The 27,808-nt window shown below is 40.5% G+C and overlaps 3 protein-coding genes across 3 annotated transcripts; 2 read left to right on the top strand and 1 right to left on the bottom strand.

Annotated features, from left to right (window-relative positions):
* Positions 1 to 1,801: 1,801 nt before the first annotated feature.
* On the top strand, positions 1,802 to 10,281 carry LOC148339874 (solute carrier family 2, facilitated glucose transporter member 1-like). The gene is made up of 10 exons (XM_088291089.1): positions 1,802 to 1,999; positions 3,903 to 3,995; positions 5,164 to 5,324; positions 5,409 to 5,649; positions 5,831 to 5,993; positions 6,962 to 7,149; positions 8,586 to 8,690; positions 8,770 to 8,871; positions 9,030 to 9,233; positions 9,664 to 10,281. The coding sequence occupies exons 1-10, from the start codon at positions 1,982 to 1,984 to the stop codon at positions 9,868 to 9,870; spliced, it is 1,482 nt and encodes a 493-aa protein (XP_088147215.1). The 5' UTR covers positions 1,802 to 1,981; the 3' UTR covers positions 9,871 to 10,281.
* On the bottom strand, positions 9,029 to 17,592 carry mthfr (methylenetetrahydrofolate reductase (NAD(P)H)). The gene is made up of 12 exons (XM_088291088.1): positions 17,458 to 17,592; positions 15,839 to 16,100; positions 15,178 to 15,416; positions 14,938 to 15,048; positions 14,661 to 14,854; positions 14,091 to 14,341; positions 12,888 to 13,022; positions 12,595 to 12,775; positions 11,298 to 11,480; positions 11,096 to 11,197; positions 10,903 to 11,022; positions 9,029 to 10,816 (listed from the first exon to the last, which is right to left on the bottom strand). Exons 2-12 carry the CDS (start codon positions 16,084 to 16,086, stop codon positions 10,598 to 10,600), a joined length of 1,983 nt encoding a protein of 660 aa, XP_088147214.1. The 5' UTR covers positions 16,087 to 16,100; positions 17,458 to 17,592; the 3' UTR covers positions 9,029 to 10,597.
* Positions 16,845 to 27,808, top strand: clcn6 (Cl-/H+ antiporter 6). The gene is made up of 24 exons (XM_088291087.1): positions 16,845 to 16,863; positions 18,407 to 18,509; positions 19,034 to 19,093; positions 19,185 to 19,250; positions 19,562 to 19,627; positions 19,732 to 19,798; positions 20,061 to 20,167; positions 20,429 to 20,555; positions 21,388 to 21,455; positions 21,753 to 21,811; positions 22,335 to 22,467; positions 22,617 to 22,730; positions 22,926 to 23,092; positions 23,170 to 23,281; positions 23,382 to 23,511; positions 24,062 to 24,215; positions 24,327 to 24,483; positions 24,591 to 24,697; positions 25,474 to 25,660; positions 26,085 to 26,245; positions 26,776 to 26,932; positions 27,127 to 27,234; positions 27,331 to 27,456; positions 27,556 to 27,808. Exons 2-24 carry the CDS (start codon positions 18,414 to 18,416, stop codon positions 27,634 to 27,636), a joined length of 2,610 nt encoding a protein of 869 aa, XP_088147213.1. The 5' UTR covers positions 16,845 to 16,863; positions 18,407 to 18,413; the 3' UTR covers positions 27,637 to 27,808.

Genomic DNA, 27,808 nt, shown 5'->3' with positions numbered 1-27,808 from the left:
GCAGAACATCATTGTACTTTGTTCTTCAAACTCAATTAATTTGGGAGCCGCCGGAGATAGTCTTGGCGTGTCTGTGTCGTATCAAGTATTCCACAAAAAAAATGGCGGAAGTATTAAAATCCAATCCTCTCCATCATGACTCTGGTAGCCCATAATTAATTAAAAACAGGAGAAAAAGAACACAAAATACCCACGACAGCAACACGCACTAACATAATCTTTGATGCCAAATGGGAGGTGTCTAAACTTATGAAGACTTTTTTGCTTGATGGCATGTCTTGAAATTTTTGCTCATGAAAAATACGTGCTTTGGTTCAGTTACGGTTGGGAAGCAATGGTTTAGATGAAGGAAATTGATTTTAGCATGCTTTTTTGTGTTTTACATGTTTTCAACTTTAATGTAGTGTGTTTGAGACAAACAAAGGTTTATATTGAAAATAAATGTGCTGTACTCTGTCCCCTTAAGTCGATTTTGGTTTGAGAGCTTGTTTTGGACATAAATTACAGTATGTGTGAGTGTTTTTTGTTAACAGTTGACATGTTGCGAATTTAAACAAGCCCGTTTTACTTTTTTCACATGCTGGTATGACTTCTTCACCCTATCGCAATATTTATAGAGACATGAAGAGGGGCCCCTCCATAGTTTCAACCACGTCAGAAGTTTCAAGAGGACTCCACCTGATTTCTTCTCTGTCTGGCTCGAGTGTGTGTGACCTGCAGCAGGTGTGCAGCGTCCCGGGATTTTCCTTCACGTGTCACACTTTGTGCCCATGCAGCAGGCAGCTGTTTTCAATGAAAATACAGAGATAACTCCAAGGCAGTGCTGCCCAGGAAAAACAACAAACAGCAGTCAAAAGGAGACAAAGTTGGAGTCACTGTTGTTGCTGTGAATTGCTCTCTTGCACACAACTAAAATAATTCGATTTTTTTATTCTAATTAATTTCGGTTTGAACGGAAGTCATTTCTGTTAAAAAAAAAAAGCTTTCATGTGAACGGCTCTTGATGGACAGTAGTTGACCTCAGTCTGCCCATGTAAGTAGCTTATCGTAGTGCTTCAGTAGAGCGTGAGTAAAGGATTTTTCAAAAGTGTGTGAGAGAGTTTTTCAGTAATCAGGAATGATGCCCCTATTTTTGTGCTCAGCGCAAATCTAGCGTAAAGCATGGTAGGCGCGTACATTCTTTGGAATTGTTTGTAGAAGAGCGCAGTTAAAAGCAGGCATTTGCGCTGTTGTGGGTGTGAACACAGCCAATGGACGCGGATCCTCTCGTTTCTGTTTTCATTTTTGTTCCATTTGCGTATCATGTAAAGTTAGCCAGGGCGATCACAGATCACCGCTGTGATGTGGGCACCTGCACCACAACTTAGACATGCTTTTATCAGGCATAAAATTTTGTTTAATTCAAAGCACCAAATTGGTATGCCGGGGGCATGTCAAAGAAAACGTCCTGCAGAACATTTCCAAATACCTTGTACACAAATCAAATGTGCCAGTTTTTCACCACAGAACACATTCACAGTCTAAGAAAATGTAGCCTTCAAGGAAAAAAACTCAAAACAATAATCGATTAAAAAATGCACAATGAGCAATTTGTGTGTCACTAGACAATCTTATTCTGTTTGTATGGAGTGTAACATTTATGGAAAAACATTCAAAACAAATGATCTAAATTAGCTCTCATCAGCTTAGCATTGTGTCGTGATCATGTGTTGTCTTGTTTTTCCCCTCTTGGCCAATCAGCAGAGTGATCTAGCCAGATCCACTTAGGGCTGATGTCATTAAGCTGCTCAGTGCAGTGCAGCACTGTGGAATTCTGGGAGATGGACTGCAGAAAGATTTGCGTGCATCTTTTTTGAGCTGCGTCTTGTCACGTAGATCACCATGATGTGTTGTTTGTTTTTTAAATATGTTATCATAGATACCTAACGGATCACAAGTAATTACTTTTTTTTTTTTTCAATCAAGTGTGTATAAAGTCAACATGGAGTGCTTTGGAGAGGTAAGAGGTGCATGAAAGAAGTGTGAATGATTCGCCGAATGTGTAAATAATGAAATTATATTTTTGATGGAAAACAATCACCGAAGATTAGGTACAAGTAATGAACAAATGTCATAATTATGTTTAATAACAGGCTTTGAAAAGTTCATATAATAACAAAAATAAATAAATAAATAATAATTACACAATATGATAACGTTAGAGTATATTTTTTGTTGTTGTTGACTTCTATTCTTTGGTGTCGACTGAGTGTACATCCACTAATGAGATTGTTCAATAGCATTGCAGTTCCCGCCAAGTGTCGAGATTACGCTGGATTTGGTCCCGGTGCGATCTCAGTCATACCGTAGAGTTCACAATTTTACGTTTGTTTTTCTTCCCTCCTTCAGGGATTTGTTGTTAATGTTGATTCATGAATTGTGTTGATTTTGCATGATGTCTGTCAAGAGAAAGTATTCATTTTTCTGACCTTGTACTTTTACAACATATATTTGAAAACAGCTGCTTTCTTTTCCCTACTTTGTCAGAATCCGCATGTTTGAGATCTCGGTGGATTGAAATCCTGATGTAAAAAACTGGAACAGCAGTAACATGGATGAATGTGAACTAGCAAGTATTAATGACAGCGCAACAGATTTGGAGACGCAAGATATTCGCCATACATGGCATTCGGATAACTACTGGATGTTGTCGGCTACAAAAATGATTCATGCCGAATGTACTGTGTCTTGTGCCAGCCTAAAAACCTCCAGCTTCTGGAGTTAAATTCTCAGTCTAATCTGAAAAAAAAAATAAAAATACACATACACATCCAAATTAGGTGTGTTTTTCAAATTGCTTTCATTGGATAACTTAGCAAATTTTATTACCCAATTTACAACGTTAACAAAGCTAAGGATGTTGTTTTGAATGCTTATTACATAACATTATTTTTTTGCTATCTCAATGTCAGTAATAAAAATGGTCAACTATTTTTTGGTCTCGTTGTATCACGTTGTCAAAGCCAAGTATTGTATGCAATATAAAAATCACTTAATATTTAACTTGTTAATATTTAACTTACCGTAATTACATTTCAGTCTACTTTTACCATGATTTAAGAACAGGGGTCTTTTTTACACACGTATCTGTACTTCTTCTCGTTCTACTACGACGCCCAGTAGTAGTGGTACTCATACAGCGTGTAAGTTACTTTTGCCAGCTCCCAAGAAAAGCACGATAGAAAATGGCTGATTGAATGAAAATGAATAAGACTAGATGTAAACTGCCATTGACGCGACTTTCCAACAAGGATGCATTGACTCTATCGTAAAAAGCTTATCGCCTTAAATTAAATGCAGTCGGACGAGACAGTGATCCTTCCAACTTGCAATTACAAGGGCAATGGCAAGTGGCCAGGAATTTAGTTTCCTTTTATATGCAGTACACACCAGCCAGCCACAGCAACAATTAAACTAATCAAACTACCACAATATTAAGCATGTTGTTTGATTGATACGCCTCTAATTTTGTTAATAAGAGCTGGACAATATGACTGTACCTTCGTAAAAGCATTTCTTACAGGTCTTGTGTTGGCTGTCATTTTATTCTGCGATTATTCAGCAGCATGGCGAAAAAAAGTGTTTAGCAGTTCGTGACTTGTAAAGCCTTCGTGCACTCGTAAAGTTTGTGTCAGTCTGCTATGTAGAGCACCGGAAGAGGTGTGAATAGGTTTCAAATAAAAGCGCTAACAGAAAGTTAGTCACTTCCCATTTATGATACAGTCGCCATTTTCACCATTAAACATGCTTAATGTCCAAATAGATTTTTGTTTGTTTACTTTTTTTCAGTTGTTACCTGCTGATAATGAATATTGACTTGTTACTGATATTTTTTATTTTCCTAACCTTGTTTTAAACGACAGGTGACACCCCAGCTAATGATGGCTGTGGGCACAGCGGTGATTGGCTCCCTCCAGTTTGGCTACAACACCGGCGTCATTAATGCTCCTCAAAATGTGAGTATCACAGTCATGTGAGATGCAAACGTGGTCCTTCTAAATCCGACCCCACTTGGATAAATGTAGGAGAGAAATGTACAAATATTTTGTCCTGTAACCTTGTTTTTTTTATATTTACTAACTTTGTATTTTGACAGCTATCTGGCTCCATACAAATCATTAACAAGCTCCCAATCTTCAGCAGTTTGACGTTCTCGTTTTGCGTGCTAATGTGGGTTCCCGAGAAGGTTCAACTCAAATTTGGAGTGACATGGAGCAGGTTAATGGGATTATACAGTGCTATGATGGCATATTAAAGGATTACAGGGGTGAATGTTTTGCTCATTGCGGCACGGTGGGGAGTGCTTCGCATATCGGCCTCACAGTTCTGAGGTTGGGGGTTTGAATCTGGGCGCCAGCCTGTGTCACGTTTGCAGTTCTCGCTGTGCCTGCATTGGCCGACTACTAGGTACATTCCGAAGACTCTATATTGTCACATTTTATGGTGAGTCCAGGTGTTGTTGTAGTTTTTGGTGGCATGATGAAAGACTCCAACATCAACTTGAAGGTGTTTTAATTTGGATGGAATGGTCATGCCCAAGCATAAATAAGTGCATTAGGATCAACCCTGTAGCACGTTGGATGATGTTTCTGGACAAATCTGGCAGATGCAAACATTTGGTGCAGGTGTGATGAGAACATTTGGACAAACTACAGTCTGGCATATTGAAGTCACACCAACAGGAGAGCTATTTTCACATGATTATGTAATGACAGATCCACTGAACTGTGACCTTCAGAATTTGTGGGGATGGTTCACAAAGGCATGTGAAGCAGCCAAGATGACACTCAGTACAAAAAATATTTTGGATCATCTTCAATAAAAAAAAATGTGGATTGCATCTTTCAGTTTGGGAGTGAAGTTCTCTCTGACATTGAGGAATTCAAGTGTGTAGAGCAGGTGTGGGCAAACTACGGCCCGGGGGCCACATGCGGCCCATTAAACCTTTTAATCCAGCCACACTCACAGTCATATTTTCAGAATTACGCAAACCAACCAGGTGACCGTATTATCATGTACATTCCCAGATACAGTATTCCCATGATGACCCACAGCAAGCTAAGGTCACATAAAACAAGTTAAAAATAAGTTTTGTTTTCTTTTTTCGGCTCTGTTGTGGTTCAGATCATTGAAAATTTCTACAATGAGACATGGAGCAGCAGGTTTTCCGAGCCCATCTCTCAGAGCACACTAACAGCTCTGTGGTCCCTCTCAGTGGCCATCTTCTCTGTGGGTGGAATGTTCGGTTCCTTCTCGGTTGGCCTCTTTGTGAACCGCTTCGGGAGGTAGGAGTCCATTGCCCGTTAACAATGAATCATTTATGATCAATAAGGATGAAATGGAATAAAACAAACTGTATTTTCCTGAAGGAGGAACTCCATGCTTATGGCCAACGTGCTTGCCCTTATTGCTGCTTTGCTCATGGGCTTCTCCAAGCTGGCTGCTTCATGGGAACTACTCATCATTGGGCGCTTCGTAGTAGGCCTGTATTCTGGCCTGTCCACTGGCTTTGTGACCATATACGTGGAGGAAATCTCTCCTACGTCTCTCCGCGGGGCAATGGGCACTCTGCATCAGTTGGGCGTTGTCATTGGCATCCTTTTGGCGCAGGTAAATTACTTCTTCTAAAAATGTCTTGACCAGTGTAATGGACTTGAGCAATGTGCTCCTCCTGGGATTCGCTCATCAGCAAATAAGATGCGTCATCATAATTCAAATTTATTGGCTTTAAGATGGGATATCTGTTATACAATATTGATGGATGTAACAATGTCCCTTATATTTTGTGCAGATTTTGGGGATTGAATCCATCATGGGGAACGATTCCCTCTGGCCATTGTTGTTAGGGTTCACTCTTCTGCCTGCCGTTGTGCAGTCTGTCCTGCTGCCCCTCTGCCCAGAGAGCCCAAGATACCTCCTCATCAACTGCAATGAAGAGAGCAAAGCCAACAACGGTGAGACACTCTCCAAAATAGTCCTCCCAAAATGTAATCATGCAATACCATTTTATTGGCCGGATGGTACACGGGGGCTATCATGCGTTAAAAAGTGATGAAATTTGAATACAAAACTGAATATGTTGGCAATCCAATATTCACAGTTACACATATTAGTAGGGAAAAAAAGCAGACATAAAAAAATATTACACACAAAAAAAAAACAACTATCTATTGGTGCAAAAGAGGCTGTGAATGTTTGTCTATATGTGACCTGAGATCAGCTAGCAATTAGTCCAGGGTGTACTCCACCTCTTGCTCAACGTTAGATGTGACAGGCTCCTTCTCATCATGTTGACGAGGGCAAGCACTGTGGAAAATGGATAAATTGATATCACATGCAGTATTTTGCCCACTATTGTACGGTGTACCGCAGGGTTCTGTTTTGGAGCCCTTGCTGTTTTCATTGTATTTGCTGCCCCGGGGTTCCTTCTTAAGAAATCATGGAATTTCCTTTCACTGCTCTGTAGATGACAGTCAGATGTATGTCCTGTTAAGCAAAAGGGTCGCTTTGTCCTTCAGGCCACTTTTGGAGGCACTATACTTCCTGAATTCTCGAAAAATACAAGTTATGGTTTTTGACCCGAGTGGTATTGCACATCTCACCCGGTTGACTTGGGACCTCTGGCGTCTTAACTAAAGCCAACATTCACGAATTTGGGTTTTAAGTTGGAGAGTCATTTTATATTGGACTGGCAAATTGATGTTGTTAAATTCAGCTTCTTTTTTCCCCCTTTGGGTCGCTGCATAATCTTAAGGCTCCTCTCTAACAGCAGCACTTGTATTTTTCATTTTAAGATGTTTTTTTTTGTGTCTTAATATGTCTTCATTTGTACTTTATGTTCAGCACTTTATACGCAGCCATGCTTGTTTTAAAGTGCTCTATAAATCAAATTGAGTTAATTTATTTCACACTCATTTTGCAGTGTTAGTGAAGTTGCGTGGCACCGACAACGTGAGCGAGGACATGACGGAGATGAAGGAAGAGAGCCGGCAGATGATGGCGGAGAAAAAAGTGACCATATTGGAGCTCTTGCGCTCTCCCGTCTATCGGCAGCCCGTCCTCGTTGCAGTGATGCTGCAGCTCTCACAGCAGCTGTCTGGGATCAACGCTGTAAGTTGGCCGGCGACTCTTACGTTCTCTTCACCGCCATGTATGCAGAACATCAAGCATCAAGTCTGCTGAGATTGACTTTAGCATCCCTGTAACTCTGAACATGATAAATAGTATTAAAAGTGGCGGGATACAAATACTGTACATTAGTGCATGCCATTCTGCTAAATTAAGACTATAGTTCCGTTTTGTGATGCATTAATAATCCTGAAGGAAACCTGATATGCAGTAGCAGTGTCAACAACCGGAATAGTACTAGTCAGTGAAGCGCAGACCTCCAGCAAGACCAAACGACCAATGGTGGGCGGTCACAGCCAACACGGCCTAAACACTCTCAAAAGCTCTGACCGACATTTAGAACTTAAATTCCAATATTTATTTGATATAAGATTATTTAATGACTTCCCAACAGTTTGCTTTCTCTATTTTCTGGCATCTCTCTTGGCAGCACTGCTTCGAGTACACGTGAGTGGATGTTAGAGTTGACATTTTTCTTTTGGTCCAATCAGATTTCAGCCCCTGCTATGCCAATCTCAACAAGCGAGGGCCATCATGCTATATTGTGGTTTTGCGTAGTAGTGATGGTTTCTATAAATCATGACGTGATAGTGGTGGTGGTTTAAGTTGAGTACAGGCTGTCACCACTGGAGGCCCAATGTACAGAACGCATGGCCCCGTCCCAGCCCGATGTGGACAATTTGACTTTATGTGCAAGGCCAACCCTGAAGGTGCAGCTGTATCAACTGGATCAGGTTGAATACTGCATCACTTGTCCCCTGTGCCAGTGTGATATAATGGTTAAAGAAAAATAATCAATTGGTTTTTTTTTGTTGGTTTTTTTTTGCAATCTTTCCGAGAAAAAAAACACGGTGATCACCAACAATACTGCTTGCAATATCACAGCATGTAAATGAAGTAGCACCCATGGTCATAAAGTTTTAAGAACATAGCTGACACGTCAAGTGCGTTTTTTTTTTTTTTTAATAAATGATAATTGACTTACATGGTGAACATGGTAAAACAAGGGAAAAAAACAGATGCTGACTTGCGACAGGACATAAATTTAATTTGGGCTCCATTACACTTTTGTTATTCAGGTTTGTTATCTCGCTATGCGTCAGCAAAAAAAAAACAAAAAAACTGTTCATTAGTCATTGTTGCCTTTGCATCTGTAATTTGAACTCCACACACTTTTCCTTTAGCAAGTCTCTCTCTCTCTCTATATATATATATATATATTTATATATATATATGTGTATGTGGCACGGTGGACGTCTGGTTCGCACAATGGCCTCACAGAGGTCGTGGGATCACATTCGGAGTGGAGTTTGCGTGTCAATTGCAAGACAATTCAATGTGCTTCACACAAGCAAAGACATGGCTGGGCTCCACTTATTGACCCAAGTCTTAGTTGGCTTCTTGTTCTTTCCTTTTAGGTGTTCTACTATTCTACCAGCATCTTTGCAAAAGCAGGTGTGTCCCAGCCTGTCTATGCAACCATCGGAGCAGGAGTTGTAAACACAGCCTTCACAGTCGTTTCTGTAAGTACTAAAAAAAAAAATTGTGAAAATGTTATCGCTTAAGTTCATCATTCTCTGCTGATGCTCTGTTTTTGTGCAGTTGTTTGTGGTGGAGCGTATGGGCCGAAGGCCCCTCCACCTAACTGGTTTGATGGGAATGGCAATTTCTGCTGTTGCTCTAACTCTCGCGATGGCTTTGTTGGTAAGTATATGAAATAATACCGTTAATTTATATTAATGTTGAAGTGGCAGTTTTTACTTTCTGATCCGCTGCTTGTTAATTCTGACATTTAAAATAAAACGTTAAAAAGTCATTGTAACAACTGTGGTATTCCTACTGAAAGTTCTTGCATCCCACAGGATCAATACAGCTGGATGTCCTATGTGAGCATCGTGGCCATCCTAAGCTTTGTAGCCTTTTTTGAAATTGGCCCAGGCCCCATCCCATGGTTCATCGTGGCAGAGCTCTTCAGTCAGGGGCCAAGGCCCGCTGCTATCGCAGTTGCTGGCTTCTCTAACTGGTCTGCCAATTTTGTCATTGGCATGAGCTTTCCATATGTTGAGGTAAGGTGGTTGTTGTTTTTTTCTTAATAAAAAAACTGTCAAATAGACACATAATCTAAATGCAACTGAGATTACTCAGTTATTTTGGAGAAAATAGTCTTTCAAATTTAATAGGGATATTTCTCTGACATACAGTAATCAGGAGCAATAAGAGTTATCAGAAAATACAATATAATAGTAAGAGAGAAGTTTGTGTCACTAAGAAAATATGATTAAGGTCAGTTTATTAAACCATTTGAGCTTTTGTGCAGGCGTGATTGTTTTTAATTTTTCAACTCCAATTCTATCCGCTGCAAATCTTTAGAATAAAGTAGCTAGGCTGCAGTGCTTGTTTGTGGACCTCTTTTGATTAAACTGAAGTACTTTTGAAAAAAGTCAAACTTTTTTCTGTGCTGCTACAACTTGAACATTTGTGTTTGTCTCTCTTTAGCAACTCTGTGGCCCCTACGTCTTCATCATCTTCACCATCCTCTTGCTGGGCTTCTTCGTCTTCACCTATTTCAAGGTGCCCGAAACCAAAGGACGTACCTTTGATGAGATTTCTGCAGGCTTTCGACTCTCAACTGGTCGCGGTGCTGACAAATACTCAGCCTCTGAAGAGTTCAACACACTCAGAGGGGACGACCCTGACCTTTGAAAGCTGCGCTCCGATTTCCTTCCTACCCAATGTACATATTTTAATCCCAATTCATCTGTTGTTAGGCCAAAGATACTACTTTGACTTTTAGTCCATTCACAGCCTGTCAAACTGGGTAGAGTCCAATGTTTCTGTTCAGTTTTGGTGCTAAAAGGTAGACGGACTGGTGTTACACCCATCACACAAATGCATTGTCCTATTACAGTCCAATGAAAATAAACACACACACAAGTTAATGCTGCAGATTAACATTCCCCAACTTCTCTGTGCTTTTTCTGCTTTTGTAAAGTGCATAGATACAGATTCACAAAATTACTAATACTTGGATGAATGTTTTCTAAATTTAATATGGAGTGGCTGTTTATCCATAATAGCAAACCTTGGTATTAACATTAAAAATGCAGTTGACAATGATTTCAAATGTGCAGCTAAAAAGCTGAGCTCAGTCAATAGAAACTAAAAAAAACAATACCTAAAAAAACAAACAGTCGGCGTAACATGTACGGAAGAAATGGAAAAAAATATATACAGTAACTGAAAATGAGGATTATGTTTCTATTCCGCCGTTCTGGCTAAATTCCTAAAAGTACAAAATAAATCAAATACTGACAAAATATATTGTGAAGTAAACATTTTCTTTCTAATAGCAGCGTTCCAAAAATAGTTTAGGGGTGCTTTTTTTTTTGTCCTTTTGTTAAAATATTTTTTTTTAAAAAACATCACCAGATTATGATGACTCTTCATGGGATGGTGACTGTGGAGAAGCATCCAGCTGTTCAAACATGTCATCGATCACCTGCCACAGGCAGTTGTCCAGTGGGAAGTCATTGTCCACCAGATTCACCAGGAAATAGTTGTCATGAATATATTTGATGATCATCCGAGAAGGTGATTCGTCCTCGTAGAGTTTGGCCCACTGCTCGATCCACAAAGCAAAAGCCTCATCCTGAGGGAAAAAACCCGACAAGCTTGTTTTACGCAACATAATGCATCAGTGCAAATCACAAATATCTGCCGGATGCGTTTTCTTACCTTCCAGAACATAAAGCTGACCGGGTCCACGATGGTGGGCTGAACAATCTCCCTGCCAGGGAATATTCCCCATGTGACAGCATTAGGTTGCATGTCAGGCGCGTTGGTCAGGTTACGGCCCTTTGTGCACAATATATGGTTACGCATTATTTCAGACAACTCAGGAAAAGCACGGCTTCTTGTTCAAACTTACATGCACATTAACAATGTGGTAGTTGACACGGGGTTCATACTTCTTCAGTACTTCAAGGAGAGCAGACACATTTTCGCTGGAGGTAAAGAACTCCAGATAAGCCTGTTGGAAGAAATGATTGAAGCAATAACATGACGAACGTAAGCAACACCATTTCAATTGAAGAGGCTTTGAAATTTCAGCTAACACAAAGTGGTCGTACTTTCTGGAAGACGTAGCCTCCGGGAGGGCCCCAGCCCACTATTGGGTCTGTGGAGGATTTGCCGTTGATGTTGGGCTGAGAGTTGATGGTGAGCACACCTCGTCTGTTCACTTTCTCCAGTTCATCCTTTAGTAGGTTGGTTTCCTGGGCCAGAGGCTCATCGTTCCATGGCAAGCACATCACCTGACAAAGACGAATTCTTAGCACTTGATTTGTGTGGCCGGCGTTGGCCTTCATAAAGTATGGCCCGCTTCATTCTTGAAGCATATTTACACGATCAAGATTCCTGTCATATATCTTGTGTCAGTGTGTTTGACTGTTTGTCCCGTTCAATAAACAAGACGAAAGTTGAGGGCACTGCAGCACTTCAACTCTTTGAGCGTGCTTGACTTGAAATGCTGTCAACGGGAATCCGAACGAGGAGCCCCGACAATGTCAACTATGTTTTTTTTCTTTCATGGGAATGGGAAAAGAAAAGTCTTGGACAACTCTGGCAAGTAATTTATTTTTTTATTTTTTTAAACTGTGGCCACCAGGTGGCAGCATTGGAACTGTTTTGGATGAGCTCACCTTGTGTCACAATGTGTAACCTCGAAAAACATGGCAGACCTTTGGAAATATTACCGTTACAAGTATCTTATGATAGATCAAATTTTTTGTCACGTTAAGTCTACAACAAAGGATACCACAAAGGAGAGAAAAAATAACAGAGATTATATAGTGTGAAAATACTTTGTAAAGTTTTTCAAATGTAGAATTGTTACTCTGATAATTCATTATAAATACATTATTTTGCCGTCAAAAGCACATTTTCATTGTTGTTGGTGGTTTATAGAAGAAAAGTACCGTGCAGATATTTGAGGTGTCACTAAAGCAAAAATTATTAGCATCAAAGTCACTGATGTACACAAAATATGTTTTAACGAAAAGGTTGTTTTGTACGTTTTTTTGTTTTTTTTTGGTCCAAAACAGGTGATTTGAGTGAAACCAACCAATGTTTTACAGCTGATTACTAAAAATGTTTTAAGGTAAAACATTTTTTTTGTGATGAAAGATGACACTCTAATCTTTCATTTGGTAGTTTCTGTCTTTACATTGTAAAATAAATAAATAAATAACACAATATTCTGTGAGCCTCGAAACATCAGTCAGAGCACACTTAAACTGGTTAGCACTCAAGAGTTAATTACTCCAATCCCCCGCAAGACTTTACACAAGCTTCAGCGTCGCTAAACACTCGTGGTACCACTGCCCTTGTTCCGGTAACTACACACAGACGTTCTGTAAAGGGATCTACCTTGTGTCCGTTGCGATTTGGCTGAGCGGTGATGTAGCAGGTGAAGACCTCATAGACGCTCGCTTCATTCTTCAGCTCCTCTCCCCACATCTCCAGCAGGGCATCTTTAGATGACTTGCTCTTCAAGTAGAACAAGTAGTAATCATTTAACTCACCAAAAGCCGGGGATGAGGAGTTACCCCTAGTAGGAAACAACAACATGATCTTTCATCTCTTTTATCTGACATAGAAAGCAACCAATAATAAACTACATTCATACTTCCTACTTAAAATGAAAGTGTCAAATATCTTACCATCTGCCATTTGGGAACTCATCCCAATCCTGAGTTCTGTAGATGTAGCTCTTGGGCCTGGATGCCCAGAAAATGGGTCGCACGTCCTCGACCTTTCGCTTAGGATGTGCACTCACCGCCCAGGGAAGAGGCCGTCTGACAGAAAGAACAAACTCTTCATAGGGCAACAGGGCAGTGGAGGCCACGCAAAGGGAAGTAGTTCCCATTGAGGAGCTTTTGACACAATGCACGCAACAAAAACACAAAGGCAACACTTTTGTTTTTGCACCAATGAATGAAGATCTAAGAACCTTTCTATGCACACAAGGCCTAATTTTCTCAAATATTGTTCATAAATCTGTTTCGATATGTGTTAGTGACCCCTTCTCATTTGCCCAGATAATCTGACGATGCATATGATGATGCAGATCAGTAGAAATGGATGAGTCACGAAACTAGGTATCGGTATCGGGCTGATACCGGCCTAATTTATCCACTCCTCTTCAGTGGAAGTGGAAAACATCATCACATGCATCCCAAACATGCTCAATGGGCGAGTATGCCGGCCACACACACACACATCACATGAATATTTAGATGACAGCCAATCAGAAGGGTCCCCACTCTTCATTATCTTTGATTGGTTTAGAAAATGATGACCTAATGTGTGTGTGTGTGCGCGTGTGTGTGTTGAACCAAATGGAGGCTTTCAGAGTCGCACAGACATTTTTTCAAATGGCTGGCTATTTGTCGCACAGTTGAGGAATTAGGTCGCATGTGTGACCAAATTGGTCCCACTTTATGCGCCTGATATGTTTACGGATCCGTGCAAAAAAGGGCTGTGCATTTAATGCTGCAACATGAAGTGATGTTTGTGGATGAATGGCGCAGCAATGAGCCGAAAGATATGCCAATTGCACATTCCCTCAAAATTTACATTGTGCCGTGTGATAAATCAGCACATTATAATAAATGTGAAGTCACCTCCTAAATAAAGTTTTATTGATTGGTTGATTTGAAAGTGGGCTTTGTGGGCAGCCTAAAAAAACCTTGACATGCCATAACCGGACAAAGAAGAAGTGTGCACTAACACATCTTTAGGCCTTTTGTGTCAATAAAATATCTAAGATCTTTACGTTCATCTTTTAAAAAATCTGAGCAAAACAAAATGTGCTACATTTCTATTTTTGTTCCGAATATTCGGCAGCCACAAGGATCCCTCACCTTGGATCCTCTATCCACAGGCCGAGCTGCCGGAGAACTTCCATGGTGGCGACTTCTCGATTTAGAGTGTAGAAGTGTAGACCGGGCACCTTGCCACTTTGCAGCAACACTTTGCACATCTCCACCGCTTGTTGGATTCCATAGTTACGAATGGCTGCGTCATTGTCTTTGATGGGCTCAATCACTTCCATAATTTCCTCTGGCACCTCCAGTTTTGACAACTTGACAAGCTGACGCAGAGACTGGTAGCCCTGTAAACACACACAATACAACTCCAGTCAAGTGATGATATGATTAACTCATTCACAACTAGCCGAGAAAATAAAAAAAATTGATCTTTGACGTGTTTAGCCGTCAATGGTAGAAAACAAGTTAATATGAATTGACTTGCAAGTTACTCCAATTGTAGCCCCTTTGGACTGGCTGTTAAAGCCGATTTTCCCACCCGCTGTCTGTCTTTTTACTTCGTATAAATTGACTATTAAGTAGGAAGGTTGCAACCCCCCGAATTGTGGCTTTTAATTCTAACGTCTCATACTAAGTGAGCACCGCCAGTATTTTAAGTGTTACCTGAATGGGGAAGATCCCAGGAAGAATGGGACACGTGATCCCAACTGCCCGACAGTCATCAAGAAACTTAAGGTACGTTTCCGCCCTAAAGAAGAGCTGCGTGATTACAAAGTTGGCTCCAGCATCCACCTTCTCCTTCAGGTGTCGCAGATCTTCCTCATAGCTTTCTGCTTCAGGGTGGCCAGTGGGATAACCTGCGGCACACACATATTGTAATCAATGACCAGTGGGAATTAAGCTCAACGGTTTATAACTCTTTTATAAGCTGAGTCCATACCAGCGACACATATGTCAAAGTAGTCGTCAAACTCTGTTCGGATGTGTTTAACAAGGTCGATAGCAAAGTTGAAACAACCTTCTTCTTCCTCCCAGTCAGCACCAACCGGGTCTGTGGATATTATATTAGTGGGGGTATTTAAAACAAAATACGACAACTCACGTGCTCAGTTTGTGGACTGTCAAATGATACCAGATAAAAATGCAAATTCCTACAAAGCCACATAGCAAAATTGGCTACCTCCTCTTAGGGCCATGATGTTTTTCAGGCCAAGGTGCTTCGCTTTGGCCAGGTAGGCAGTGATCTTGTCTTTGGTCTGGTTGCAGCATGTTAGGTGGAGGATGCTCTCCAGGCCACAGTAGTTGACTGCCGTGCTGGCAATCATCATGGACGACGTTTCCTTGTCTGAACCCGGATCTCCGGCGGGATGCCATGTAATGTCGATGAAGAGTGGCCCTCCGGAACCCATACGGTCAAATCTGGAGACACAATCACATGCTTCAATACGATCCCCGTGAATTAGAATTTCATTCAATTGATCAGATCGTCGGCATGCTCTGTAGGAGCATGATTATGGTCCTGGTCATTTGAATCAAGTGTGTTGGTGAAGAGAAACATCCAGAATATTATTATAATTTTTTTTTTTTTTGCGATACAACTTTCTGGTTGAGTTCTCAAAAGGCAATCAGCAATGTGACAGTTGTCAATCTGGGGCCAAATAAAAGGAAGTTCAAATTCAAACTTTAAATATTATATTTTTTTTAATGCTAAAATGCCGCGTTCTTAAACTCAACGAATTTTGCATCATGGTGACTGCTGACTCTCAACACTTTCTCCGTATGAAAAGTGCTTTGTTATGATTAGAAAATATAAATACAGAACAGGGAGCTGACACACATACCTCGAGATGAGATTGACTGCGCCTGGCGCCGTCCGAGGGGGAAAGAATTCGAGAGAGAACCAGCGGTCGCCGGACTCAATCCTCCTCCTCATCTTGTCCCGTAGTCTGTCCGAACGATCGGCGTCCAGCACCGGCGTGGAACACCGAGAGCTCTCCTTGGAGCTCTCCCCGCCACTGGTGCCCGCCCCACTGGAGTCACTCTTACATGACTGCCAGCTGCCATCGGCTCGCTGAACATGGTTCACCATGACGGGAAATTGCTCTTCAGAAACACAAACATACAGCACAGAATTACTATAGTACAGAACATTACACGTGATGGTTGTGTTCCAGTGCACAAAGAATTTGACGAGTGTTTTTCATTTGATTTTTTTCAGTGGAGGGAAGTAACGAAGTACAAGCTTATTTTTAACTTTTGTTTTCTACCCGTCTAATTATTTTGCTGACTACTTTTCACTTTTACTCCCTACACTTGAAAATGTATTTAAATATGTATGTACATTCTATTACATACTTCCTCTTCATAATAGCTCTCCAGAAATGACAATGAAGCAAAGTAAAATCAACTGTCGTTGGGATCTTGATTAACTGAAAACTTGGGATCTTATAAGGCGGAAAAGTGCCGGCAAGGAGGAACATGAACCAGGGATCATAAATGACAATGACCAACCGATTCAGAGATGCAAGATATTCCTCATCCACTGCCTTATTTGAAATAATTAATTGATGTGGGTCCAGATCATAATTTGAGGTGAATGCCTTGTCTCACACCACGTAAAAAACAACAGTTTCCGGAGTTTTAAAAAAATCCCAGTGTAATCTCAAAGGTAAAATGTAGAGTGTGCCCAGCCTACTGCTCGAAAACAGCTCTTGATGGATAGATTATCAACAAACCCACCCCTCATATGAGCACTATGTAAATTGATAAAAGAGGGAAAGTACTGTTTCCTTGTAAGTCAGTTTTTGTTGTTTGACGTTATCAAAAGATGTTTTACTTGACATGGACTACGTTGACCTTCACACACGTGAGTTGAACCAGTATTTCTACTTTTGTCGTTATTTGTATTTCTATTAGTAAAAGCGTGCAAAAACTTTTTCCACCTTTGATCGTTTTTCATTTATACCCTTATAAGCATTTTTTGTACATATAGTCATAAATAACAACAGTGCGCTGTTTCGACGTACGTACAAACGTGGGTAGAAACTATGTCGTAAAACGGGTATCTCCACAGTATTTACCACCTTCCCAACTTGCGTTTTACGAATCTCAAACTACAACAAAGGAACTAAAAAGCAAACATTGCTGTGCAACATGACAAACGTAAGACATAGATCATTTGAAAGAAAGTGTAACAACGCCAAACTCCGCTCATCCACGTACACTAGCTTCTTCGTAACGCATGAACGCGTGCACCATTGTCGTAATTGCACCGAGAGACGTAATTACAGTTTATTTGAATGTGTTAGCAGCTCTGGGTGGAGCACAGCTAGCAACCTGACACCGAGGACGGCTGTGGCTTCGTTCGTATGAACATTAAAAAAACATATGCGCTAGCAGCCACAGGCTAAATCCAGCAGATTATGAAAACGAAAGTTAGGTCAAAGTAGTTTGTTCTCACATTTTTCCCCCCAGTCGCCCCGCTTTGTGTTGCCAGTGTTCCAGAATTCCCACGATATTAGTGGGAGGGCAATGGAAGCCACAGCGTGGAGACACGGAGGAATTCCAATCCATGTAGATGGCCACCAGGTGGCGCTGTAGGCGCAACGAAAACATGCTGAATTCACGTTCCCCTAGTAAAGTCGGACAGTTATGATGGGAAGTCAAAAGTGTAGATGAGGTCAAGTTTCCATATATTCAACTGTACACTTTAAAGTGCAAAAACTTTAATTCACAATCAAACAGAAATAAAATTGTTCTCATGCCCTAAAGGAACATTAAAGGTGCTAACTTCGTATCCAACATTCAAATTACCCTCCATAAATTTGTAATGACTGAGATTATACACACATACAAATAGTAAATATCTTGTAACTATAGTAACTAAATCACTAAAATAAAAACATATACATACTTTTAAAAACAAACAAAATAAAAGCGCGAAGGTCAAATTCGCATAGATATTTAAATAAAATATCTTTAGCCTACTGTGCTAACAATAGACTTCAAAACATGGTTAATTATTACACAATAAAGTGATGTCTTCATAATGATTTTCATTTAATTAATTTGGGAGCTGTTATTGATATAATTTTATCGCAATCATTTAACGACGCATTTATGTGTTTAACTTTAATTTAAATATGCCATCATGTTCTGAGAGACCGGGCGTTTTCTATGCTTAAACCCACGTGATACTGGATGATTGTTCACGGGTAATAGGAAAAGTAGAAATTAGCACGTTTTATGCTGTGTTTAATTCCACACCTTAATCCGTTTTTAATGACGTGAAAAAAAATTATCTTTTCATTTCAATACAAGCTACTTTCATATCTGTTTATTGCCATACACGGACACGGTGTGGCCTCTGAAACACAGGTCTTTGCAAATAATTGAGGATTTTCCTCTAGGCATTAAATGCAGCATGACACAACAACGAAGATGGCGTGTTGTGGGAGCTGTTTCGGCTGCAGTGGTTGTAGTGAAGAGGAGGCGCGTACGCCAGAGGAACTGGTAGGATGTTGCAATTGTTTAGCAGTGCAGGTCAGGTGTATGCTAGAATTTCTGTATTCGATTTATATGGTTTGCATTGAGTCAAAACTCTGCTTTGAGGCGTCTGTTTCGCTGCAGCTCCTCACTTCTCCAATCCAATTTGATGTTATCATCGAATGTAACTTATTTGCATGTAATTAGACTAAACGAACGGCATGATTTTTCTGCGCAACAATTTTGCCAAGTTGCAATACTGTCCTAAAAAAATTAGCTCACTAATATTGCACTCATCACGAAGAACATGTTCGTTGTGCACCATCAATTTGTGCATGCTGAAAATGCAGGCAGTCACGTTGATGCTTTTGTGTGAATGTTGTTTAGTTAACGTGCATCTTAAATGGATAATTTACTCATCTTACTTACTCGTATTCATTTTTAATAGTCGCCATAGTACCTGTTACCATGCACCTTAATGCACAGAAAGCCCCAACATTGTCATTTAATCATGTAAACTCGTTAAAAGTTTATTTTTGCTGTTGTGACAGACAATTCTTGGAGAAATTCGAGATGAAGAAGATGAGATTCTGCCAAGGAAGGACTATGAGGTAAAATAATGGAAACCATCAGTGAGTTCGAGGTGCAGTTTGTGTTTTTATGTCATCACCTGTTTGAGAGTAAACCCTTTTTATTGATTAGAGCCTGGATTACGACCGATGCATCAGTGAACCCTATGTGGAGATTTTGGAGGGGATGGACAACAAGGCAAGTGAGGTTTTGTCACAGCGTAGAATAAACTCGGGTCAATTAGTGGAGCCCAGAGTTCAGAGCAAACATGGTGAGGCAGCGTTTAACTGCTTTGCTGCAAGCAATTGGAATAAGATGCTCAAATAACTTAAGTTCCCCCAAGTGTAAATGCAAGTTAAATCCAGGATGAAAAAATGATGCTTAATATTCTTAGATTATTTTGCCTTTAAATTTTGTTTTGTCAGCACATTACATCATGTATGACATACACAATCTAAATTAAGCAGCCTTGACTTTCTGTATTAGTGTTTTTATTTCCTTTCCAACAGAAAGCTAAAAAATATGAAGCACTGCGATGGGTGATGGTCTTTGCCATTGGAGCATCTGTTGGATTGGTATGGACTTTGGCGTCCCCTCCTCTTTTTTTTTTTTTTTGCATTTCAACATGCGTCTGCAATCTGATTATTCTCAAATGTTTCCTTCCTCTCTTTTCTTTTAGCTGGGTCTGTTTGTGGATTACTTTGTACGCTTTTTCACCAAACTCAAATTCTCTTTGGTTGGTTACTGTATCCTTTAGAACGTCTACCATTGTACGAAGTGTTTTGATTGTTTTACTTATAATGTACCACGTGATACCTATTTTTAGTCTAGGTTGTAATTTCTATTTGGTTTTTGGTAATCTGTCTAAATGTTACATGTTCAAGTTGTTATAAAAAAATAGCATCACCAAAATTCATTCTCCCTGCCAGGACAGTTAATAGTAGTGCATGAGACACATCCTGCGACTCACAGCGTGGAAGTTTTTCTACCTTAGTTTGAAGCCTTCAGCTGTAGAGGAGTGCAGTGAGAAAGGCTGCCTTCCTCTGTCTCTGCTGGAGCTCCTGGCTTTCAACATGACCTTCATCTTTATTGCCAGTGTTCTCGTCCTCATCGAGGTGAGAATGCATACTTTTGAAACATAGTTTTCCCGTGCTTTAATCTTTCCTGTTTTGTGGTTTGTGTGGAAGTCAAATTCAGGTTAAAAAGTGAAACCTGGTGAGAAAAAATACAGAATAACTGATTATTTTTTTTTTCGTTTTTTTTTTTGTTTATTTTATTTGATATTTTGGCCACTCGTTTATTTTACAGTCACTGAAAAGTAAGCGCTTGTGCATTTGAAGCCTCACAACCTAACATGCTTTTCTGGTCTTTTCCAGCCCTTAGCTGCAGGCTCCGGAATTCCTGAAATTAAAAGTTACTTGAACGGAGTGAAGATCCCTGGGATCGTCCGGCTACAAACGTTTCTCTGTAAGGCTGTTGGAGTTCTGTTTAGTGTAGCTGGAGGTAAAGTATGATGAAAAGTACAAATATTGTTGTGCTGAAATGTCAAAATCAAATTTCAAAACTGACCAACAGTGATGTTTCTAACTCCTCATATGTCCTTCCGTCTTAACTGCTACCAACTCTTGTGGGATAAAACAGACCAAAAGAAATAAGACACTTTTTTTTCCAAGTACTTTTGTAAGATGTTATTGCAAAATTGAATCAGGCATGGGGTTATTTTTCTTCATTAAAAAAAAAAAAACAAAAAAAGCTTTTGCCATGCCACTTTAACGAGATGCCATATTAGAGACGGCTGTCACATGTCACACTAGCGGTACTTTCCACAAATTCCTTCTCCCTTAAAGTTGATTCAGTTTAATTTTTTTTTCTTTTTTTTTTTTTTCTTTTTTTTTTAAGATACCGCTACTTCTGTCGTGTCACTCATCTGACTTCACTAGTCTTGTCTGGGACCCTGAACAGTATAAGCGGTATAGAAAGTGGATAGATGGATATCCTGTTCTTGTAAATGCAACAGCAAGATGCTAGGAAATGTCACAAAAATCCCACTTGAACATCTTTAATTTATTTGGAGGTAAATATTTGTGCAATGATTAATTATTGTGACTTGCCTCAGTTAAAAATCCTTCTGGTAAGACCAACAATCACTTTCAGTTTTAACATTGTATCCCCCCCCTCAAAAGGCTTTTTATCATTTTTTTTTTCCTTGGTAGAATTGCATATGTATCATTTCACAATTAATGCAATTTAGTATCCCGTTTAGTATTATTATGTTGAAATTGTCTCCCCATAATTAACGTGAAGTTTCCATTTGAATGTTTTTGCGTCCATTCAGGTCTTTTTGTGGGGAAAGAAGGGCCAATGATCCACAGTGGAGCCATTGTGGGAGCGGGCCTTCCACAGGTAAATAATGTACAGTAGCCACACATCCCAATAGCAGCATTCACCATTCGGAAAGGAGTCCAAAAAATTCCTTGTAGATATTCACCCCTGTAAGGAACAAGGAAATGTATCATCTCACATGACATACTGTATACAGTACATCTAAGGTAAACGACGACGACGTAGCACGCTTTGAAAATTAGTTTGACGCACTTGAATATTGTCATTTTCCTGCATCAGGTGATGTGATGTGGTTGCTTCCACCTGTCACTGTTATTATGGTTTGAGTGTTGTTATCAGATGTGTTGTGCTTCACAGTTTCAGAGCATCACTTTTAAGAGAATCCAATTCAATTTTCCCTTCTTCCGGAGTGACAGGTACGATCACAGTGCGCAATCTTCAATCTAGCACTGTTCGTTTTTTTAGTTTCTGAAAGGGGAAGTCAACCCAAAAACGTATTTGCTATAAAATGTTCTGTGCAACTTCACTAGTCTGAACTTGACATTTAGAATGATATTGTGTTTGTGAAATATGAGTTAAGCAGCAAAATCCATGCTTTTTTTAGCCATCTCAGGGGGCGGCCATTTTGTCACTTCTGTCGACTGAAAATGACATCACAGTGGCTCAGTTAATGACCAATCACGGCTCACATGTTTTCTGAATCTGAGTCTTGATTGGTCGTTACCTGAGCCCTGAACAAATGGGATGTCATGTTCAGTTGACAGAAGCGACAAAATGGAGATGGCTAAAAGTGGGTGAATTTCACTGTTTAACTAATTCCACAGACAGAATATTAATCAGAATGCCATGTGGGCCTGCATAGAAAAGATTTTTGTCAAGAACTTTTTTTGGTTGACTTTCCCTATACTGCTGTCACTGACCTGTTGTTTTGTCCTTAAGGGACAAGCGAGACTTTGTGTCTGCCGGTGCTGCTGCCGGAGTAGCTGCTGCCTTTGGTGCTCCCATTGGTGGGACCCTCTTCAGCTTGGAGGAGGGGTCCTCTTTCTGGAACCAGGCCCTCACTTGGAAAGTGGTAGGTCCCGCCAATGGTAAATGGCCTGTCACTTGTATCCCCCCCACCCCCAAAATGATTGATGCCTTTATCAGTGCTGTTGAAATGTATTGCGAGAAATGAAAAAAAAATACACGCGTAAACCCTAGTCGTAAAATCTTGCGTTCCAGCTCTTTTGCTCAATGTCTGCTACATTCACCCTCAACTTTTTCCGTTCGGGGATCAATTTCAACAAGTGGGGCTCCTTCCAGCTGCCGGGCCTGCTCAACTTTGGAGAGTTTAAGGTAAAAATGGACATCTCTTAAAGATCCCACATGTAATTTCTCTCGGCGAATTAACGAGAAATTACAGTTGACATGAAATATGGCACGATGTTCAAATGAAGTCAAATGGGCACGTCATCACTGTAGTAACGCACCTTTTAATGAGAAAAAAAACAATCTACCAGACTTAAGCTTATCCATTGTCTTACTCGTTAGTGTTCGGATGGAGACAAAAACTGCCACTTGTGGACTGCTGTAGACCTGGCCTTCTTTGTTTTGATGGGTATAGTGGGTGGGCTCCTGGGGGCGCTCTTCAACTGGATGAACAAGAACCTCGGCAAGTATCGCATGAGACACATCCACCCGAAGGCCAAGTTTATCAGGTAACACCTGTCATCAGGGGACGCCATATTTTATAATGATGGCTTGTTGTCACAGTGGTTCATCTTTGTCCGCGTAGGGTTTTAGAGAGCCTACTCGTTGCCATGGTGACGACAGTGGTGGTTTTTGCCGCGTCCATGTTGTTGGGTGAATGCAGGGACTTGTACTCTCCTACAGCTCATAACACCACAGTAAGCATCTGCTCTTTCCTCCAGCTATTAATTGCCGTCAAGTTGCAGTGCGACCACAAGTTTTCTTCTCATTTGAACTGATTTGGGATTTTTCTTTCAGCTTTCTGTCGGTGAGGATGTCAACTCAACCATCCGCCAGTACTTCTGCTCCAACAAGACGTACAATGATATGGCCACATTATTCTTCAACCCGCAGGAGGCTGCCATCCACCAGCTATTCCACCAGGATGGTGAGATGGGAGCATGAACATAATCATTTTCATTTTCTGCCGGACCCTTAAAGTTCAGTCCCCTTTAGAAATCACTTCTTGACGTTTGCATGGAGGGATCTTAAGTGCCGCTGAAGATTTGAAGCCTTGAAATGCTCTAATGATGACCGGGCAACCAAAAGCCGCACATCGACAAAATGTATCTTTGATTGGACGGGACAAGACGCATCTTTCATAGTTTTGACATATTTAAGCAAGCAAACATTTTCGCGCAAGATTTTAGTCGAACTAAGGTTATGTTGTGTTGTAGAAGAATTGTAGGGCTAATAGTATAACTCTTTATCATGTCATATAATAAGGAAGGCTATGACCATTATTTATTGAGGTCCAAACGGTTTGATGTTTCAGTATTTAATTTTTTTCCCTAAAATCTAGCCATCTCGTCATCGTTGGTATGTTGGGTCTAATCCCATCGAAATTGCATTGTTTTGTCGGAAGATTTTTTGTTTACGGTCGGATAACCTGATATCATGTTAATGTGATATTCTTTTCTTTGTGTCTGACCACTCAGGTACTTTCAGCCCTGTGACTCTGTCGGTGTTCTTCCTCCTTTACTTCCTGTTGGCCTGTTGGACCTATGGTGTGTCGGTACCCAGCGGTCTCTTCGTCCCCTCACTGCTGTGTGGAGCTGCGTTTGGACGTTTGGTTGCAAACATCCTTAAAGTGTAAGTGTGAAGTATTAGTTTATGTACCTGTATGGTTTTTTTTTGCTTGCTGCCAGTCTCATTCCAATGACGACCGTGGTAGTGATTCTCACCGTGTTTCTACTGTGGCAGGAAACTGGGAATGGACATCTACGCCGGGACCTTTGCTCTCATTGGAGCTGCTGCGTTTCTCGGAGGTGTTGTTAGGATGACCATCAGCCTTACTGTCATCCTCATTGAATCCACGAATGAAATCACATATGGTCTCCCGATTATGATTACCCTAATGGTATGCTTTTTATGTAATGTACTGGAATAGTCACTAATTGTAAAAATATCCTGATACCCTTTACATTACTTGCAATCTAAGTCATTCCTCTCCTCGTCTTTCACCAGGTTGCAAAATGGACAGGGGATTTGTTCAACAAGGGCATCTATGACATTCACATCCAACTGAGAGGGGTACCTCTTCTGGAGTGGGAGACTGAGGTTGAGCTGGACAAGTAAGATGTGTTCAACTAAGAGATTCCTGTGCAGACCAATGTGGCCGAGCGGCACAATGTTTCTGCAACTCTAGTGTTTTGCAAACAAGACTGAGCGGCATGTTTTTATTCTATTAACTATGTAGGTTTACAGTACATATAGATATCTACCCATCCATTATCCGAGCCGCTTATCCTCAGGAGAGTTGCGGGCATGCTGAAGCCTATCGTGGCTGCTCTGAGTTGGTTGCCATCCAATACATTTGAATTTATCCAGTCTGATACATTGTGGCCCATCGCGGACTATGCCAGTTGGATTTGGATCTGCAATGTCAATTTGTGCACAATGGGAATTTTATCACATTTTTACAAAACACTATACTGCGTTTGACAGTTAAAAGTTGAAAGTTTAATTTTGTATTATTCCTTTCTGAGTGCCTACACGTGAATTACGAACCTGACATTTGTAAGTGCCTGTGGACAGAATTTGAGTGACTTGATTGTAGAATGTTAATTGCAAGGCCTTTTATCAAAAACAATAACAATTATTTTGACCCAACAATAACATTAAATGGTAATATAATTAAAATATATTAACAGCATATAGCTAGAAATTAATCTGACATAAACCAGTTAGAAAAATCAATCACTTGCAGTAAATTAACTATTCAGTCAACGTCTCAAAATTCAACAATAAAGTATCACGGTACAAATCAGTAAAAGTGAATTGAGTGTAAATGCTAAAAACCATAAATGCGTATCCTGAGTACTTGTTTCTTTTCCCTCATCCAACTCAGGCTGACCGCTAGCGACATAATGGAGCCCAACCTCACGTACGTGTACCCCCACACCCGAGTCCAATCTCTTGTCAGCATCCTGCGCACCACCATTTACCACGCCTTCCCAGTGGTCACCGAAAATCGCCCGAACGAGCAGGACTTCATGAAGGGAAACATCCTAGTCAGCAACAACATCCACTTCAAGGTACTTCCTGTTCCATTTCGGCAAGTGCCCAATTCTGATTTAAGGCTAATATTTACAAGCCATTGCTTTTGCCCGGTTATGTGAGCCAACATTTCATTTACTTAACATTCTTATTTTTATTTTATTTTATTTTATTTTATTTTGTCAAGGCACTTTTATTTATTTAGCATATTTCCTACACGAGGCAACTCAATGTGCTTCACACTACCCAAAGCACAACACCTAACGGCATTTACAACTAAAGCTACAGCAAAGAGCAGAAAAGTAGTTTACTAAGATTTATTCTAAAATTTTACATTTACAACAAGTAAACATATGTACAAACAAAAGATTTAAAGAAATATGTCAATTACTCTTCATAGCAGCTCTGATTACAACATCTAATTTTCACTATCATGGACAATCATTAATGTCCGCCATGTAGAAATCCAGCGTTGTATCACGCGCGAGTGAGCAGAGACGACGCTGCCAATCCATGAAGTCATACCCCTCCAGCGAACTGAGGAACGTTTGTGATGAGCAGCAAGCCACTGTAGAGCCAGCGGAGGAAGGAGAGGACCTCCTGCAGCAGATGTTGGAGAGGAGGTAGGGCGCCACAGTAACTACCTTACCTTTACCGGATAAAAATGTACATCACTACTCACAAACACTTGCGGATATTGGGCTTTACAGGGAAAATTCAGGATTAATCTAAAATGCACTATAACCTTTGGGACCACAATATTCTGTTGGCTCGTTTGCTGCATCGGGTGAGCAATGGTGATAGCGATCTGAAGTGGTTTAGATCCGATTTGACCGGCAGGTTGGGTGCTCTGAGTCCCAATCTTTTTCTCTTTCGTATGGCGTTCCACAGGGTTTAATTCTGGGGCCCCTGCTCTTTTCATTTGTTGCCCCTGGCTTCCATCGTAAGAAAGCGTGGTATTTCCTTACACTGCCATGCGGATGGCTGTCAGATATACAAAGTATGTCTTCTCCCTAAAGCCGTGTTGGTCCCTTATCCAGCCAGTTTTAGATTTCTCCCTCCTCCAGCACATTTGATTCAAATGATCAGCTCACCAGCAAACTTCACAGAAGCCCGATAATTATCCTGATCATATTTGTTGTGTCATGTTCAGGCATATGCCCTACCCCAACCTGTGCCCAGACCAGTCCCCCAGTGAGGAGTGGACAATGGAGGAGCGTTTTAGGCCTCTCACTTTCCACGGCCTCATTCTGCGCTCTCAGCTGGTCAATCTGCTCACGAGAGGCATATGTTATGCTGAGAACCAACCGGTGAGTGAAACTTGTACAAAGGGATTGATATGAAATGTAGCCATGATTTCTGTGATTGGCCGTGACAGCATTTGGTGTTTTCTTCTCCAAGTTAAATCTGAAAGTCATTCTGAACTCCTGCAATCACTTATTTATCTCAACCAAGATAATGCCGTTTTTCTTTTTTCTTTCAATGAAATGTCTTGTCCTGTTAGAGTGCCACACAACCCCGATTGACATATGCAGAAATGACTGAAGATTATCCACGTTTTCCTGATATCCACGATTTGGACCTGACCCAGCTCAGTCCTCGCATGATTGTGGTATAGCCCATTCAGCCGAACAATATCGTCACGAGTTGAAATATTAAAGTGTGTTTTCGATTTAACTAAGCATGAAATGTTCCCCCATGCTTACAGGATGTCACACCTTATATGAACCCGTGTCCTTATACAGTGTCACCAAACACTCGCATCTCGCAGGTATTTAACCTGTTCAGAACAATGGGCCTACGACATTTACCTGTGGTCAACGCTGTAGGAGAGGTAAGTTGTTGTAATGGCTTGTTGTTACTGATCACTGTATTCGGGCTTCGCCTCGTTTGCACTGACTTCTTGATTTTTGTGATCTTCCTTCCGCTTCAGATTGTTGGGATAATCACAAGACATAATTTAACTCATGAATTCCTTGTGGCCAAACTGCGACAGCACTACATCACTATTTAATTGGATCAAGGTTCATTTGACATGTGCATCACATCTTTAACTCACCATTCCATGTTTTGTTGATGTAAATTATGTTCTATTTTTTTAATCCCGATTGTGTTTTAGCTACATGTTTGTAAACAACTTTTTATTATTTTGTCCTGTTGGTTTGCATTAAAGGTGTTAAAAATGT

Source organism: Idiotropiscis lumnitzeri, chromosome 3 (assembly GCF_059441095.1).
Source record: "Idiotropiscis lumnitzeri isolate Australia: NSW breed Sydney's pygmy pipehorse chromosome 3, RoL_Ilum_1.0, whole genome shotgun sequence".
Classification (NCBI taxonomy): Eukaryota; Metazoa; Chordata; class Actinopteri; order Syngnathiformes; family Syngnathidae; genus Idiotropiscis; species Idiotropiscis lumnitzeri.
Note: the sequence above shows the minus strand (reverse complement) of the source record. Positions and strands in the feature narration are given on the sequence as shown.

Bases quoted from the DNA above. Each gene is read 5' to 3' on its own strand.
- clcn6 (XM_088291087.1), top strand. From the start codon at position 18,414: ATGCAGCATGACACAACAACGAAGATGGCGTGTTGTGGGAGCTGTTTC. The intron at 25,661-26,084 runs GTACTTCCTGTT...TCCGCCATGTAG, and splicing joins GCAACAACATCCACTTCAAG to AAATCCAGCGTTGTATCACG. The intron at 27,235-27,330 runs GTATAGCCCATT...CCATGCTTACAG, and splicing joins TCAGTCCTCGCATGATTGTG to GATGTCACACCTTATATGAA.
- mthfr (XM_088291088.1), bottom strand. From the start codon at position 16,086: ATGGTGAACCATGTTCAGCGAGCCGATGGCAGCTGGCAGTCATGTAAG. The intron at 15,049-15,177 runs GTAGCCAATTTT...TAATATCCACAG, and splicing joins CATCATGGCCCTAAGAGGAG to ACCCGGTTGGTGCTGACTGG. The intron at 11,198-11,297 runs GTACGACCACTT...TTCTTCCAACAG, and splicing joins GAGGCTACGTCTTCCAGAAA to GCTTATCTGGAGTTCTTTAC.
- LOC148339874 (XM_088291089.1), top strand. The intron at 3,996-5,163 runs GTGAGTATCACA...GTTGTGGTTCAG, and splicing joins TCATTAATGCTCCTCAAAAT to ATCATTGAAAATTTCTACAA. The intron at 5,994-6,961 runs GTGAGACACTCT...CTCATTTTGCAG, and splicing joins AGAGAGCAAAGCCAACAACG to TGTTAGTGAAGTTGCGTGGC.